At 41.0% G+C, this 18999-nt stretch overlaps 1 protein-coding gene across 1 annotated transcript in view; it reads left to right on the top strand.

The window, feature by feature from the left end:
- Window positions 1–17748, top strand: part of chmp6b (charged multivesicular body protein 6b) — a 38881-nt gene extending 21133 nt beyond the window's left edge. Inside the window, exons 2-8 of the mRNA XM_072242723.1 lie at window positions 1293–1402; window positions 4305–4392; window positions 6549–6635; window positions 6779–6844; window positions 6957–7037; window positions 10521–10584; window positions 15922–17748. Coding sequence (XP_072098824.1) covers window positions 1293–1402; window positions 4305–4392; window positions 6549–6635; window positions 6779–6844; window positions 6957–7037; window positions 10521–10584; window positions 15922–15974 — 549 coding nt within the window. The 3' untranslated portion in view covers window positions 15975–17748. The remainder of the gene's footprint in view (window positions 1–1292; window positions 1403–4304; window positions 4393–6548; window positions 6636–6778; window positions 6845–6956; window positions 7038–10520; window positions 10585–15921) is intronic.
- The last annotated feature ends 1251 nt before the right edge of the window (window positions 17749–18999 follow it).

Genomic DNA, 18999 nt, shown 5'->3' on the forward strand with positions numbered 1-18999 from the left:
CTGCATGTCTCCAGAATGACAACGAGAGCCACAAGGGTGGCAGATAAGCCAGAAATAATGCCATCAAAAGTGTCCTTTCTTAAATGAGGAGCAGCTATATTTGCTTTGCTACGCGTCATTCTTCTTTAATAAACTGAGGTTTTCTACTTCAGTTTCCAAAGCAAAGCGATACCAATAGCATTCAGGAAAATTTAATGTTCATTCTGGTCACATCAGACTGCACTACCCTTCTCTCAAAGGGTGCCGCAACGGGTCACCCCATTGTCTAGTAGGAAATAAGAGCAGAATTAGGCTACTCTGTCATCCCATTATGGCTGATCTATTATCCTTTTCAACACCATTCGCTTGCCTTCTCCCGGTAGCATTTGGCACCCTTACTAATCAAGAACCTATCAACCTCCATTTTAAGTATACTCAATGAGTTGACCACAGTCATTAGTGGCCTTGAATTCCACAGATTCACCACCCTCTGGCTAAAGTAATTCCTCCTCCTCTCTGTACTAAAGGGATGGCCTTGTGTTTTGAGACTGTGCTGTCCGGCCCTATACCCCTCCACTATAGGAAACATCCTCTCTACATCTACTCTATCCAGGCCTTTTAATATGTGATAGGTTTCATTAAGAACTCCCTCTTTCTTCTAATGCTTCCTCATTACATACCATGTAATAATAAGAAAATACGCTGTGCTCTTATAGTCCTTGATTGACTTGACCATCTTTTCATCTTGCTCCATAACTCCTTTTAAATTCCAACTGCATGGTGCCACCAATACTTGACTCCACTCCTACCACTGTGCTCAATATAACTGAATCTTATGAGCAGTGGATTGCCCTAGCGTAATGCCATGTGTCCTTGGTAGGCATTATGTCAGCTTTTGTGTATTTGATAATATCCTTGATTCTGACTACAAGTATGATTTTAGTCTGGATGAACAAGGTTTTTCTCCAATTTAATGTGATGATTCATCCATTCAAGGCTTTTCAAGTATGGTATCCTATTTAATAGTAGCGTAGCTTCAGATACGTTAATATGGGCATTAGCAGGTGGAAGTTTTCCTCAGTGGATGAGCTTACATGGCCTTCTTTCTCTGGGTGTCTGTACAACCGTCTCCAGGTAAGAGCTGGGTCGTTGCACTCTTCTGCCATCTCCACTGCAGTTAATGGCTGGAAGTCCTTGAAATCAGATAAATTAAATAAACCAAACATCATTCTGCCACCTTTTACATTACTTAGTAAGATAGGTTTGTATTAATATTTTACTTTTGTTAATTCTTTACGTTTTTATCTTTCTAGCAATTAAAACAACAACGTGACAAGCTGAAGCAGTACCAGAAAAGGATTGGTATTCAGCTGGAAAAGGAACGGCAGCTTGCTCGCCAGTTGCTGCACAATGGAAAGAAGGAGTGAGTATTGCAGGAATTGAAGGAACTAATTATCTGTGACAATTTAAACTGGGTACCTTTCCACAGTGCCCAGCATCAGTCTCGTGGCTGCTTATTACCATATTCATCTCAACAGATGCTCCGGTACTTGGATTGCAAGTGCTTTCCTTTTAAATTTGTTTCTCACACGAGAACAGGAGGGGCAATTTAGTTCTTGAATTGAAAAATCCATTCCTATCCATTTGAAATCTTGAATCAACCTAACTTTCACAGGTTTTTGGAGAAGATACTAAGGCTTGTGTGAGGCATTTCCTGATAACCCTCTTTGAAAAGCCAAGTTCCAATCTTGGATTTATGGTTCCACTCCTTGCCAGATGCCTTAATGATCTTAAACACTTCATTTATTCACTGAAAAGTAGGAGATCAAGGAGATAAGTTTAGACTATGCAACAGTTCTCAAAATTGAATCCTTTTTGAATTGTAGTATTATTTTGGTCATAGAGTCATAGAGCACTACAGTACAGTAACTGGCCCTTCATAATTACATCTGCTGTCCCAGTATTTCAACTTGTGTCTCTGGTCTTTATTTGTACATTGTTTCATGATACAGAATACTGTTTGGAGGGTAATTGACATAAGAGCAGAATTAGGCTATTTGGCCCATTCAGTCTGCTCTGCCATTCCATCATGGCTGATTTGTTACTCTTCTCAACTCCGTTCTCCTGCCTTCTCCCGGAAACTTTTAAGGCCCTTACTAATCAAAATTCAAAGTGCATTTGTTATCGAAGTATATATACATCATACAACATTGAGATTCGTCTCCTAACAGGCAGCCATGAAACAAAAATACCCAAAAGAACCCGATTTTTAAAAAAAGAGAGGACCGTTGAACACCCAATGTGCAGAGGGGAAAAAAACAAATCATGCAAGCAATAAGCACGAGCAAATAGTGTTCTGAACTGAAGTCCACAGAATCTGTCCCCAGACCCTTAGTACAACGCAGAGCGGAGCAGTGAGCTGAATTGGCCCATACCTCACCTGGGCCCCGATACTCTGACCTTTTCAATCTGGCCCAGTGCCTAAATTGTCGTCCAGACATTGGATCCAATTGCTTCAGTACACTTTGGGGCCTGGACCCCGCCACCTCCATGCAACCTGTGCCCGACCTTTCTGATTCCACCCAGCGCCTAAATTGTCATCCAAACATCGGGTTCGATTGCTTCAGTACCCTCTGGGGCCTGGACCCCGCCACCTTGATTTGGCCTGTCCCCGACTTTTCCATATGGCCCGGTGCTTAAATCGAACTTTGGGTCTTCCTCGCTCCCAGCAATGAGCCCACTGGCTCAATTCAGTTCCGCCACATTGAATTCCCTCCAAGTCCACAGGGAAACAACAGACTATTGTTTGTGATGATCATTTACCAGAAAGAGTGATTAACAGAGTATTTAGTAGTTTTCTTTGTTTCATTAGCCACCAGCCAGAAGTCGCTTAGATTCACCAGCATCTTCTAAAGCTGGAAGAAGCTATCACCCTCCGCTTTAAATATACCCAATGACTTGGCCTCCGTAGCCATCTGTAACATTGAATTCCACAGATTCACCACCCTCTGGTTAAAAAATTTTGTACTCATCTCTTGTTCTGAAAGCTCATCCTTCAATTCTGAGACCGAGCCCTCTGGTCTTAGACTCTTCCGCATCCTCTCCATGGCCACTCTACCTAGGCCTTTCAGTATTTTTTAGGTGTCAATGAGATATCCCGACATTCTTCTAAATTCCCGCAAGATCAGACCTGGAGCCATCAAACCGTCCTCGTATGTTATTTAGATCTTCTTTTGTGAGATGATGTGTGACCTTGATAGTATGTGACTGACTGACATCTTTATCGATAGGGTTGTTAACTGCACTTCGGGTATCAGTCCAGCAGATTGTTCTGTCTGGGATTCCGGAGTTGTGAGGATTGCCTCATCCAGGCAGGAGTAGTATAGGTTGATGAGCAAGGTTGCTCATTCATCACCGGCAGCAAACCTCTGAAAACTGAGACTTGGCCAGCTCCGTCACTAACACTGCTACCAAGCTACTTGTGCTGATGAATTTTAAGTCCCTCTCCCCATCTCTCGCCTAATCTAGAAAACACTTTATGCCTGAGTCACCCTAGTTGTTTCCTTCAAAAAGCAGCAACTTTAAGCGTTTACAATGAACAAAATAGTCAAAGCTGTAAAGAATTGTTTGACAAAACGGGTATCATTCATTTTGAGAGGACTAAAATACGAAAACAAGGATGTAATGCTGAAGCTTTATAAGCATTGGTCAGACCATACTTGGAGAGTAGTGAGCAGTTTTGGGCCCGTTACCTAAGGAAGGATGTTCTGATATTGGAGAGGATCCAGAGGGTATTCACGAGAAATTACTCTGGCAATGAAAGCGTTAATGAATGGCGAGTGTTCATGGCGCTGGGCCTGTACTCACTGGAATTTGGAAGAATGAAGGGGTGGGGGTGGGTGGAACTCATTGAAATCTATCCAATATTGAAAGGCCTAGATAGAGTAGACGTGGAGAAGATGCTTCCTACAGTGGGGGGAGTCCAGGACCACAGGGCACAGCCTCAGAATACAAGGACATTCCTTTAGAGTAGAGATGAGGAGGATTTTCTTTAGCCAGGGGGTGGTGAATTTGTGGAATTTATTTCCACAGATGGCTGTGGAGGCCAAATCATTGGGTATATTTAAAGCAGAGGTTGATTGGTTCTTGATTAGTAAGGAGGGGTCAAAGGTTATGGAGAGAATGGGGTTGGGAGGGATAATAAATCAGCCATGACAGAATGATGCACAAAACTTGATGGGCTGAACGGCCTAATTCCGCTCCTTTGTCTTATGGTCTTATTCTGCATTTGAATGCTCCCTATAAAGACTTTTTTTATTTCTCAGGAAAGCCAAGCTCCTGCTCAAGAAAAAACGATACCAGGAGCAACTTCTTGATAAAACTGAAGTTCAGATTAGTAATCTTGAACACATGGTAAGGACTGTTATTTCTGTTTCCATTAACGTAGGCAATCAATGATCATGAAAGTTAAAATAAATTGTTGGTTTGATTAAGCATAGTAGGGTCAAAGTGGTTAAAATCTGGTTGAAGATATCTCCTATAAACTGATTCGATGCATCCCATTCCTATTCAGTTCAGGAGCCAATACAAATGTGTCCATAATTTGGCATCTGCTCTGAATGGCTGTTATGAGAAATGGAAAGCAATCACACTGAAATGCAATGACGAGAGGATGTTTTCCTGCGACACAGGAAGGTGCATCACAGTGTGATACAGATATATCTAGGGAATGTTAATACAGATTAATAATAGAAAATCCTGGGAAAAGTTCAACATGTCAGGCAGCATGTAAGGAAACAAACTGAGTTAATGTTTCTGGTGAAAAGTGCTTCAACAGAACTGGACCTGAAACATTAACTCCTTTTCATTCCACAAATGCTGTCAGACTTGTAACTTCAGGGGTTAAAATGGGTGGAGTTGTGGATAGTAAGGAAGTTTGTCAAAAAATTCAGCAAGATATAGATCAGCTGGAAACGTAGGCAGAGAAATGGCAGATGGAGTTAAATATAGACACATGGGATGTTGCACAAGAGTGTATTAAGTGGCAGAATCTATAAGAGCATTGATATACAGTGGTATCTCAGAGTACATGTCTATAGCTCCCTGAAAGGGACAGAACAGCATCCATTAGTCTTGGGAGACCATGGATCTGCGCCTGGGAAGTCTTCACGCTACAGGGCGCAGGCCTGGGCAAGGTTGTATGGAAGACCAGCAGTTGCCCATGCTGCAAGTCTCCCCTCTCCACGCCACCAATGTTGTCCAAGGGAAGGGCATTAGGACCCATACAGCTTGGCACTGGTGTCATCGCAGAGCAATGTGTGATTAAGTGCCTTGCTCAAGGACACAACACGTTCCCTCGGCTGGGGCTCGAACTCACGACCTTCAGGTCGCTAGTCCAATGCCTTAACCACTTGGCCATGTGCCCACACAAAAAAAACACAGTTAGATAGAGCACTGAAGAAGATGTATGGTATTCTTGCCTTCATCAGTTGTAGCAATGAGTATGAAAGCCAGGCAGTCATATTGCAGTTGTATAAAGTTTTGGTCAGGTCACATGGAGTACTGTCGTCACACATACACACAAGATGTTGGAGGAATTCGCAGGTCAGGCAGCATCTATGGAGGGAAATAAACAGTCAATTTTTTCCACTGAGACCCTTCATCAGGATCGAAACATCATCTTGGCTCAAAACGTTGACTGTTCATTTCCCTCCATAGATGCTGCCTGACCTGTTGAGTTCCTCCAGCATTTTATATGTGTTTCTCAATATTTCCAGTATCTGCAGAATCTTGTGTCTTGGAGTATTGAAGGATTACAAGAAGGATGTGGAGGATTTGGAGAGGGTGCAGAAGAGCTTCACCAGGATGTTTCCTGGATTGGAAAGCAGTTATAAGGAGAGATTAGGCAGATTTAGATTGTTATCTCTTAAGTGTTGGAGGGTGAGAGAACAACTTGATAGAAATGTATAAAGTAATGAGAAGTTTGCCAGGTGGAAATGTAAGGTAGTAGGGGTCATGTATTTTATGTGAGAGGGGAAAACAAAGTTTTTTTTAATAGCACAAGAAGCAGTGGGTGCCTAGAATGCACTGCCAAGGAAAGTGGTGAAGGCAGATACAGTAGCAATTTTTTAACAGGCATTTAGACAGGCACATGAACCTGCAGGGAATGGATGGGCATAGATCATGTGCTGATAGGATAATGATCATAATGATCAGCACTACAACATGGGTCCTGTGCTGTACTGTTCTGTGTTTTTCCAACATTTACTGTTTTTAGATTAGATTTCCAGCATCTGCAGCTTCAGATTTATTTTCAGTCTCAGTGTTGAATGTTGTATAACAGTAATGTTTTTTCATCATCTTAAGTGTGTAAACAGTAAAGGTAGTTTGTCCATTGATTTTGTTGCCTGATGGTTAAGAAACAATATGTTCCGTTCTGCTTGTCTGATGGTGAGCTGATCTTCTCTGTCCACTTAATTTTCACCTTTTCTGATACTAGCCTAGCTCTGATGAATAAAACCTGGCCTATTTTTAGCTTGGAAGTAATGCATTTTTTTCTCTTTTTAAAGGTTCAAGACATTGAATTTACTCAAATAGAAATGAAAGTTATAGAAGGTCTGAAAATCGGAAATGATTGTCTGAAGAAAATGCATGAGGTATGTATGTTAAAATTATTGTTCCCATTGGTGAATTTTAAATTTTTTGGAGACACTAAAAAAATTGCCTTTTTTGGGTATGAATAATGAACAAGTTCCAAAACTGTTTCCAACTGCAGTTATTCTATCTGTTACTATTTTAGGTGATGTCTATTGAAGAAGTAGAACGAATAATGGATGAGACCCAGGAAGCTGTTGAATACCAGCGGGTGAGGAATATGCTGCCAAAACTTTACTAATGTGTGAATGTATAGAATTAAACCAAGAACAACTTATAGCTATTAAATGTGCTCTAAATGACATGACTTGTTTTTATTTCAGCAAATTGATGAAATTTTAGCTGGTGGTTTGTCTCAAGAGGATGAGGATGCTATTCTGGCAGAGTTAGATGCCATAACTCAGGTGAGCAAGATAGATTCAGTTAATTATTTAGAACCTGCCTTTTCAATTGTCATTAATTTATTCAAATGGACACTTAAAAGTGATGGCTTTTATTAAGGTTACCCTAAGATATTAATCTAGATTTAATACCTGAATACTGCTGAGGCTAACAGCCATTCCAGAGTCCACTTGAGGAAAATGGGGATAAAAGTAAACAGTGTTTATCTGTGACTTTGCTGAAACAACTGTGTAGGAACCATGTATCTGTTTTCAGTCTCTCTGTATTGTATTTTGTACTGCACGTTTATTTGGGTTACGATAATTTGTCACGTGGATTGGGGTGTGGTAGAAGCAAATGTGCATAGTTACGTATTCTCGCTTTGTCCTGGTTAGTTTGCTTAGTTTTGGTTGTTAAAGGCAGACTGGGATGATATTTTTTGTCGACTGCTAATTTGAATGCTAGTTACTCTTATTCCGCTATATTGCTAATTTAGCTTACTTAGTTTTTTATTGCTATAACATAGAAGCATAAGAAATCTAGAGCACATTACAGGCCCTTCAGCCCACACTGTTGTGCCGACCATGTAACCTACTCTAGAGACTGCCTAGGATTTCCCCACTGCATAGCCCTCTACTTTCTATAAGATCATTTGTCTTTTCTGGTTTTGTAATAAATGAGTGACTGTATTTTTTCGACTTGGAACTGAGTTATTTGGAAGCGCGTCATACAGTGTTGAGTCCCTCGATCAGTCTGTCAGCAGTGTTGGTTTGTTCTTCAAGTAACTGCTACAAACTGGAGTTGATATGTATGTGAGGAAATGGAGTTGCATTCTTGCCCATTACCCGTTAAATTCACCAAAGGTAGGCCTGCAATATTCGGGTGCAAGTGAATTGTTCGATAACTTTGAATCGTATGTCACACAACCTTTCTAGCACTTTCCCGGTGTTCTCCAACTCTGTCTCTGCTACTCCTGTCAAACCGTTGTACCTTCAATGTAATATTAATGTAACATGGCATTAATGGTAAGACTCTTGGCAGTGTGGAGGATCAGAGGGATGTTGGGGTCCGAGTCCATAGGGCACTCAAAGCTGCTGCGCACGTTGGCTCTGTGGTTAAGAAGGCATACAGTGCATTGGCCTTCATCAGTCGTGGGATAGAGTTTAGGAGCCGAGAGGTAATGTTGCAGCTATATATGACCTTGGTCAGACCTCACTTGGAGTACTGTGCTCAGTTCTGGTTGCCTCACTACAGGAAGGATGTGGAAACCATAGAAAGGGTGCAGAGGAGATTTACAGGGATGTTGTCTGGATCGGGAAGCATGCCTTATGAGAATAGGTTGAGTGAACTCGGCTTTTTCTCCTTGGAGTGACGGAGGATCAGAGGTGACCTGTTAGAGATGTATAAGATGATGAGAGGCATTGATCGTGTGGATAGTCAGAGGCTTTTTCCCAGGGCTGAAATGGCTAACACAAGGGGGCACAGTTTTAAGGTGCTTAGAAGTAGGTACAGAAGTAAGTGTTTTACGCAGAGAGTGGTGAGTGAGTGGAATGGGCTGTTGGCGACAGCGGTGGAGTTGGATACGATAGGGTCTTTTAAGGAACTCCTGGATAGGGTCTTTTAAGGAACTCATGGTGCTTAGAAAAATAAAGGGCTATGGGTAACCCTAGGTAATTTGTAAGGTTTAGCACAGCTTTGTGGGCCGAAGGGCCTGTATTGTGCGGTAGGTTTTCTACGTTTCTATTCTCCCTGTGACCGTATGGGTTTCCTCCGGGTGCTCCGGTTTCCTCCCAAATTCCAAAGACATACAGGTTAGGGTTCGTACATTGTGACCATGCTTTGTTGTCGCTGGAAGAATGGTAACGCTTGCGGGCTGCACCCAGCTCACCCTCAGACTGTGTTGGTCATTGACGCAAAGTGATGCATTTCACTGTATGTTATATTTCCAATAAAGCAAATCTAAAGTAACACACACAAAATGTGGGAGGAATACAGCAGGTCAGGCAACATCTATGGAGGGGAATAAACAGTCAACATTTTGGGCCAAGACCCTTCATCAGGCTGTATCTAATCTTTATTCCTTTGGTTTACTCTTGGATCTTTCAGAATTCCACGTTCCAAATATTGATTTTTGCTTTAGTTAATGTTGTGCTGTGTAATTTTCTCACTGTTCTGTGTAATGTATATATTTTGTTATTCTTCATGGGTCACTTTGTCACTTCCTGTACATAATTTTTACAATCAATTGAACTTCCTGCTTTACGTCATGGATTCTCCTATCAGGTTGAAGAGGCATGCTGTAGTTTCCTGCTGACGCACCATAGGTCTGCTTTAGGGAGCCCCAAAGCATCAGATTTCCCCAAAGCATTATAATGGATAGCTGGCTGCTTTGTACCTTACAAAGTAGGCAACTTTACTATTCATTTCCTCCAGACCACAGTACATTTGGACTGAAAGCAAGTATTTAGATGTGACACGTGTTCAGGAAGACAAGTGATATATTAACATTTATTCAGAGAGGTCTTGAATACGAAAGTAAGGACATCTTATGGTAATTGTTTAGGCAAGCGTTTTCCAACCCCTACCGCTAACTGAGGAGTTGGTGGGTCCCAGGTTGGGAGCCCTTGGTTTAGGGCCCAGGTAAGATCACACCTGGAGTTATGCACACAGGTTTTTGCCTCCATGCCAAATGTGATGGCCACATGATCTGGTGAGGTCACTCGTCTGAGTGCTACTGGTACCATGTAACCCAGTACTACCTGTCGTATGGTCGGGTGGTCCGCGACTAAACCGGCTCCCCCACCAGGCTTGCCTGGTGAGGAGGGTGGCTAGACACCCTGCAGAACGAAAAATAAGACCTATCAAAAGGCGGATGAACCCTCTCGTAGGGTCAACGGCCACCTAGCAAACACGTGCCATGAAGCGCGGAAAGGGCATCCCTTGCATCGAAGCTTGGTCTGGCCATTCACTGCAGCGGAACTTCCCCCAGCCGTCTTGGACCCCACCATGCCACTGGATCCGGGAGGGGATGTCGAGAGGGTGGGTCTGGACCTGTGCAACCCCCTACGCACCTAAAATCTACTCACGCACATGCTGTTCCTTTCTGAGGAGTGGGATATAAACCTCATCAACTGACTGAAAAGAGCCATCATCATCCTATGGGATGGATAGCCAGAGAGTTGGCCACTGAGGGAAAGGTGCATTAGATGGGTTCCGTGCAATGGTGGGTTTCTGTATGGTCGAGGTTGAGTAGGGTTAGGCCTGTAATGTCAGGTGAGGAGCATTTTCTTCACTCAGGCTATGAGGGTTCTATAGAACTCTTCATGTCAGAGAACTGTAAAGAGACTCAGAAATTACATTAATTAAAAACTGAGATCGATAGATTTCTGGATTTTAAGGAATTGAGAGTTATAGAGGTGGTGCTGAGGCAGAAGATCACCCATGTGAACAGCAATACACATTCTCCCTGCTCTAAGTTCTTATATTCTTTTGTTTTACTGTTTCAGGAAGAAATTGAACTTCCAGAAGTTCCTGCAGAAGTACTACCAAATATTCCTGCCAGTGAGAAAGGTACCTATGAGATTTCTAACCAAAGTCATTCTCTTTATAAAACGCCATTCCACTTTTTGACTTTTAGAAAACTTCTGGTAGTTTGTTTAGATATTTTTGATCATTAGGTTTTTTAAAATTTTAGATGTATACTGAAGGTTACATAAGCAGCAACTGTAGTCAGTTGTGTGTGATGTTCTAATAGAAAGTTGATGCAACTCACTATATATAGCATCCTTTTTAATTTATTGGTGTTCTAAATATAGTTGCAGTTCTGATTTTGTTTTCCTGTTGTTTTCTGATGTGACTGTTTGCATAGACTGTAATACATCAAGGTAATAGTGTAGTGGCACACTGTGATATTTATTCACATCATCAGGGCAAGGGCAGATAATGCTGTTATACTCATGAACCATCATTGCTGTCGGAAGTATATTGTTTGTCATTTGTTCTGTGGTTATACCACCCTACTACCACACCATTTGAAAGTCATTAAATTACATGAATTTTCAGCATTTGAACTGAAGGTAACTCTGCCCCTCTCCCCCACCCACACACGCGCGCGCGTATATCATAAGACCTTAAGATACAGAAGCAGAATTAGACCATTTGACCCATTGAGTCTGCTCTGCCATTTCATCATGGCTAATCCAAAGTTCCTCTCAGCCCCAGTCTCCTGTGTTTTCCCATATCCCTTCATGCCCTGATCAATCAAGAATTTATCAACCTCTGCCTTAAATAAAGACTTGGCCTCCACAGCTGGCTGTGGCAAAGAATTCCACAGATTCCCACTCTTTGGCCAAAGAAATTCCTCCTCATGTCCATTTAAAAAGACTACCCTCTATTCTGAGGCCGTGCCCTCTGGTCTTCGATTCTCCCACCAGAGGAAACATCCTCTCCACATCCATTCTATCAAGGCCTTTCACCATTTGATAGCTTTCAGTAAGGTTACCCTTCATTCTTCTGAATTACAGTAACTACAGGGATAAACGTTCTTCATATGACAAGCCAGTTTATCCTGGAATCATTTTCATGAGCCTCTCTTGAACCCTCTCCAGTTTTAGCACATCCTTTCTAAGATAAGGGGCCAAGTTAAGCCTCACCAGTGCTTTATAAAGTCTCAACATTACATCCTTGCTTTTATATTCTAGCCCTCTTGAAATAAATGTTAACATTGCATTTACCTTCCTCTAGCCCTCTTAAAATAAATGTTACCGTTGCATTTACCTTCCTCACCGCAGACTTAACCTGCTAATTAACCTTTAGCGAATCCTGCACAAGAACTCCCAAGTCCCTTTGTACCTCAGTTTTTTGTATTTGCTCTCCATTTAGAAAATAGTCAACCCTTACATTCCTTCTACCAAAGTGCATGACCATACGCTTCCCGACACTGTATTCCATTTACCACTTCTTTGCCCATTCTCCTAACCTGTCTTAGTCTTCTGTAGCCTCTCTACTTGCTCAAAACTACCTGCCGCTCCATCTATCATCCACAAACTTTGCAACAAAGCCATCAATTCCATCATCTAAATCATTGATATATAATGTAAAAATAATGGGTCCCGACACAGACCCCTGTGGAACACCACTAGTCATCAGCAGCCAACCAGAAAAGGCTCCCTTTATTCCCACTTTTTGCCTCCCAGTCAGTCACTGCTTTATCCGTGCTAGAATCTTTCCTGTTATACTGTGGGCTCATAGCTTGTTAAGCAACCTCATGTGTAGCAACTTGTCAAAGCCCTCCTGAAAATCCAGGTGCACAACATCAATTTGTCTGTCCTGCTTGTTATTCCATCAAAGAATTCCAACAGATTTGTCAGGTAAGATTTTTCTTTAAGGAAACCATAAATTTTATCATGTACCTCCAAGTACCCTGAAATCTCATCCTTAATAATCAACTCCAACATCGTCCCAAGCACTGAGGTCAGAGTAACTGGCCTATAATTGCCTTTCTTCTGCCTATCTCCCTTCTTGAAGAGTGGAGTGATATTTGCAACCTTCCAGTCTTTTGGAACAGTCCAGAATCTAGTGATTCTTGAAAGATCATTACTAATGCCTCCATGATTTTATCAGCCACCTCTTTTAGAACTCCGGGGTGTACACCATCTGGTCTGAGTGACTTTTCTACCTTCAGACCTTTCAGTTTGTCAAGAACCTTCTCTCTGGTTATGGTAACTTCACACACTTCATGCCCCTTGACGCCTGGAACTTCCACCTTATGCTAGTGTCTTCCACAGTGAAGACTGATGCAAAATACTTATTCAGTTTGTTCGCTATTTCATTGTCCATTAATACCTCTTCAGCATCATTTCCTGCAGTCTGATATCCACTCTCACTCCTCTTCTACACTATGTATCTGAAGAAATTTTTGGTATCCTCTTTAATATTATTGGCTAGCTTGCTTTCATATTTCATCCTACCTTAATGACTTTTTTAGTTACCTTCAATTGTTTTTTAAAAGTTTCCAATCCTCTAACTTCCCACTAAAACTTCCTTCATTATATGCCCGCTCTTTGGCTTTTATGTTGGCTTTGACTTCTCTTGTTAGCCACAGTTGTGTCATCTTTCCTTTAGAATATTTCTTCCTCTTTGGGATGTATATATCCAGCGCCTTCCGAATTGTTTCCAGAAATTCCAGCTATTGCTGCTCTGCTGTCAACCCTGCCAGTGTTCTTTTCCAGTCAGTTCTGGCCAATTCCCCTCTCATACCTCTGTAATTGTCTTTACTCCACTGTGATACTGATACTGACTTTAGCTTCTACTTCTCAAATTTCAGGGTGAATTCGATCATACTGTGATCACTTGCCCCTAAGGGTCCGTTTACCTTAAGCTCCCTAATCTACTCTGAGTCATTACATAACACCCAGTCCTGAATAGCTCAACCAGACTAGTGGGCTCAACCACGAGCTGCTCTAAACAGCAGTCTTGTAGGCAGTCTAGAAATTCCCCCTCCTGGAATCCAGTACCAACCTGATTTTCCCAATCTACCGACATATTGAAATCCCCCATGACTATTGTAACATTGCCCTTTTGGCATGCACTTTTTTTTTTATCTTCCATTGTAATTTGTAGTCCACATCTTTACTACTGGGGTCTGTATACAACTCACATCAGGGTCTTTTTACCCTTGCAGTTCCTTAGCTCTATCCGCAATGACTCACCACCTTCCGACCCTGTGTCCCCTCTTTCTAATGTTTTGATTTCATTTTCTTCCAACAGAGCAATGCTACCCCCTCTGGCTTCCTGCCTGTGCTTTCGATACAATGTGTATCCTTTGACATTAAGCTCCTTGCTTTAATCTTCTTTCAGCCATGATTCAGTGATGCCCCACAACGTCATATATGCCAATCTACAACTGTGCTGCAAGTTCATCGACATTATTCCGTACACTGCGCAGATTCAAATATAACACTTTCAGTCCTGTATTTACACTTCTCGATTTTTTTCCACCTTTTATGTTGCAACTCATCCCGTTGACTGCAATTTTGCCCTAGCCTCTCCTCACTGCACACTGCCTCTGTTTGTAAATCAGCTACCTCATCTTTAGCACTACCATCAGCTTTTCCTGCGATACTTCTTGCATTGAAGTATGCACTGCTTGGGACACTAGTCGCACCATGCTCAATGTTTTGATTCTTAACTTTCAGGTCTTACCAACATCTGCCTCCACAACCTCTCCACTAACTGTTCTGGCACTTTGGTTCCCATCCCCTTGCAACTCTAGTTTAAACTCCACCAAATGCAGCTTTAAAAAATCTTCTTGCTAGGATATTAATCCCCTTCCAGTTAAGGTGCAAACTGTCCCTTATGTGCAGGTCCCACCTTCCCTGGAAGAGAGCCCAATGATCCAAAAATCTTATGCCCTCCCTCCTACGTCAACTCCTTAGCCAAGTATTAAGCTGAATAATCTTCCTAGTTCTCACCTCACTAGCATGTAGCATGGGTAATGATCCTGAGATCACAACCCTGGAATTCTTGCCCTTTAACTTAGCAGCTAACTCCCTGAACTCCCTATGCAGAACCTATCATTTGACCTACCCATGACATTGGTACCTACATAGACCACGACTTCTAGCTGCTTACCCTCCACTTAAGAATGCTGAGGACTCGATCCAAGATATCCCGGACCCTGACACCTGTGAGTCAACATACCTCCTGTCCATTGCCCTAACTAACGGATCTCTTATCACCATAGTGTGCTTCTTATCCCCCACCCCCCTTCCCTTCTGATTCACAGAAGCAGACTCAGTGCCAGAGGCCTGACTACTGTGACTTTCCTCTGTTGGGTCATCTCCCCGACAATATCCAAAGTTGTTGAGGGGGTGGGCGCAGGGGTACTCTGCACTGGCTCCTTAACCCCTTTCCCCTTCCTGACTGTCACCCAGTTTCCTGTGTCCTGCACCTTGAGTATATCTACCTCTCTATCACCTCCTCAGCCTCCCAAATGATCCCGAGTTCATCCAGTTCCTGCTCCAACTCCTTAACGCAGATTGTTAGAAGCTGCAGCTGGATGCACTTCTCACAGTTATACTCATCAGGGACACTGGAGGAATCCCTGCCATGTGCTTTCCAATTACTCTTGACTCTGTTTTCTGCTTGTAATGTTGAATTAACTTTAAAATTCAAGATTATTTATTGTCATTCTTTTGTACACAAATGTATTGGAGAAAAAGTAATTTTTACTTTGGATCTGAGGCAGCATTTTAAAAAAACCCAATAAAGCATTAAGAATACAATAAAAAACAAAAAAAAACAATAAATAAGATCATTGAAGTCTCCTGCAATAATGAAGAGAGTGTCCCGATTATTGCTTTTAAGAGAGCTGATGATATTGTAAAGCTTTCCCAGTGCGTCCTTGACCGCGGTGATGAGCACAACAGTAAACTTCCCGAGCAGGCATTCAACTGCATGATGTTCAATTGCCATAGAACAGCGACTACCCGCTCCAGAGTATATAACTTCCACACAGAGGCTCGTAATTGTTACCAATTGAAAATAATCAATGAAGATTGTTGAATATTTATAATTTTTCACTGGTTAAGTTCCACTATGTAAATATGGCTTGGTATGTATGTTACAACATTTTTGTAGCTCTATCAAGCAGTATTTGAACACTGCTTTTTGGATCACCGGATGCTGGGACAGGAACAGAAATTGAGGTGGGGCTCAAATGTTTCTAGGACGGGAGAGTATCCCTTTTTGTTACAAGGGGAAAGGGCTGAAGCCTAATTTTGAACTAGGGGCAGTTGATGTTGATCTAGTATTTAAAAAATCAGGTTTAGTACATGTAGAGTTTTTTTTAATTGTTTCCTTCATAAATCCTTTAAAATTTTTAACACTTTATTTGTCTCTTAACAGACAAAGAGCCAGCTAAAAATCTGCAGAACCAAGTGATGGTGGCAGCTTCATAAATGAAATTTGTACTCTACAGTGATGTACGTCTTCAATGTATTTTCTAGAGTTGATCACGGTTCACAACCCCTTTTTGAGGGTTGGAAAGTTCAGACTCTACACACTTGTCAGAAGAACCTTTTATTATTCTCGTGGAATTATTATTTTTTAAATGCAAGCTCCATGTTGACTTCCTTTTACATTTGTATTTAAAAAGAAAATTCCAGAAGTGAGCAATGCTTCAGAATCGTAAAGAATCAGAATCCATTATCAGCCTTCTTAAATGGGATCTTTTGTTAGTCAAAGTTGGCATGTAATTATATGGTATCTGCTCATGCCTAATTGGAGAGGTATGACTGAAGTTCTGCACTGATACATTAATGTAGTGGATAAGAAAAGCAGGAAACATCTGTCTATGAGACATTTATCTCAATAATTCATTTGAGTAGTACAGATGGAAATCCAGCCCCTGAGAAGAGTCCACTCTTTAGAGTTGCTGGAGATGTAGCAGATTCAGCATTGATGGCATGGTTACTTTTAATGTTCTCTGACATGAAACAGTTTGACTTGTATTTAAGATGGTTTATGCTGAAGATTTTTCATTTAAGGGATATGATCAGTATTGCAAAAATGAAATTATCTCCAGAATCACCACACAAGAGCCTCGATTCAATTCCTTGGGTTGAGTGTAATGGAGGAGTGCTAAATGGAAGGAATTGAAATGGCAGTTACAAAACTTAATCAAGTTTTCATGTGGTTTCCACTGTAGTTATCCATTTAATAGAGAACCACTCAATGCATACTTTGATCTGCAGTGCAATTCCAACATGTTCTTTCCTTTCCAAGACAAAATTACTCAGCAATACTGAAGGGATTGATATTTATTTAAAAAGCAAAGAATCATCTTTTTCTTTTTGAGTTTCTAGCCCTGCTGTCAATATTCCATTTTATAATCATGTTTAAAAACTGAACATTTAATTGTAACTTGTTTTCTTTGATCACCAAGCAGAATAGTTTTGTATCACATGGTTGGATTGTTTCTTGACTTGAACTTCCAGTGTTGATCAGTATTTGGACATGATATGCTCAGTTAATTTTTTTTCATTTAGAGAATTTTCAAAAAAAATACCTGACCCTTCCCTTGATGCAAATGGGTTATTGCTAAGTATTTTGTCCTGCTATCAAACAGAATTTTGGATGTACGGAAAGCCCCAAATGATACTTGCCAGTGACAGGAGAGAGGCACATTATCATCCGTGAGCCATGAGCTGATGAGTGGAGTTAGGTAGAGAACGAGGCAAGTTCTCCCTGTAAAGGCAGCTGGAGGCTATCATAATCAGAGTGCCAGGCATGCACCTCAATGGTGTATGTGGTGAACGGTGGACTTTACAACCTGAGACACAAATTGGTAAAATTACTTCTGTATTTTTTAATTATTGTAGTGGATGAGGTAAGCTTGCTTTCATACGTAAAACCTCTACTTTGATACAAATTTTGAATATTATAATTCGAGTGAAAAATGTCACAGCACGCAACTTATAAACTGGGCATGTATTCAGCAGTATACCTATTTGACCTCATATATGGAAAGGATTTTTTAAATCATCCTTCAGCTAAACATTGTAGAACAAAATGCAAGTTAATTTTAACATTTCCAGCAAATGCCTTATCTGGGTGTTTCAACTTTTTCTTCAACCATGCTTGAAAATGTTCAGATGTAAACCCCTCTGACCTCTGTAATTTCTACAGATTGTCTTTGATATTGCACAGTAGAATAAAGGAATTAAACCAAGATTTTTTTCCCTCTTGCAATGAAATGTTTTCTTGAATAAAAGGTTATTCACTTGTTTGCTGTAGTCATTCAGCCTGAGGGTGAAATAATGCGACTGCAACCACTGACTACTGTTGAAAACAGCATTATTATATTTTGAGAAAAGGTTGTGGAAATTGCTGTCAAACGTGCAATGAGGGAAATGCAAGGCTAATGTTCTTCGATATTATTGATGTACTCTAGCTGTGGTGTTAGTTGTCCCATTTTTAAAAAAATTCTGAAATGCATTGTGACTAACTATGACTCAATCTCTGGCACTGTGGTGTGTATGTAAATGTGGGATGTATGTTTGGAAAATGTTGTAAGGATCATGAGGGTTGATCATGTAATCTGTTCCAGAGCCTTTATTTCAATTGAGACTTAATAACTATTGGTGACTCATGGGAAAGGTCAGGGTTGTGAGAAGTTCATTTGGCTCATCATAATTGCTTTTTAAAGTCCCCAATGTCTTCCTACTTCACTTGAGTGTATCTACCTGAACTGAGGCAATCTTTTTCTTTTAACTAATTTCCCTTTTGCTTTCCTGCCTTGGCTTAATTTTAATTTGGATGTACTTTTTTAACACTTTAGATTAGTTTTTTTATAGGTTGTCATAGAGAGAGAGAGACCACAGAAGTGGGTTCTTTAGCCCATCAAGTCTGCACTGCCTATCAAGGATCCACTTTTACAAGAATCCTACCTTAATCTGATTTGCTCTCTTTGCATTTCCACCACCAAATTTACATACTGGGAGTATTTTTGGAAATTATAGGGAAAATATGCAAACTCCACACAGACAGCATCAGAGTGATCTTGGTCTGCAGGAGTTGGAGGCTGCTGCACCACTGTGCCACTCTTTATTGCAAATTCAGTTCAGTATGTTTTTATGTATATTTGTAATGATAATTTTTGACATAGTAATTATATTTGAAACTCAATTCCTGATTTGGTGTAACAATTACTTCCTGACTACTGTAGGAAATTCCTGTTAGCCATGGCTAACAATCTTCTGGATAGGTGTAAATGGAAATTTTGGAATTTAGTTTCTACAGTGGTCTTGCCGAACAGTACTTGGACAAAGTTTTCTGCTTTTTTAAGCCTGTGCCAAAAAAAAACTCCCTTTAAAACAGGTCCAGGACTAAGGTCAGCTCCATTTCATTCAACTCAATGTAGTTTGTGTTGACTACTGACACTGTTGGTAGCTTCTCTTTATAGATATTTATAAATTGGAAGGC

The sequence above is a fragment of the Mobula birostris genome, chromosome 24, assembly GCF_030028105.1.
Source record: "Mobula birostris isolate sMobBir1 chromosome 24, sMobBir1.hap1, whole genome shotgun sequence".
NCBI lineage: Eukaryota > Metazoa > Chordata > Chondrichthyes > Myliobatiformes > Myliobatidae > Mobula > Mobula birostris.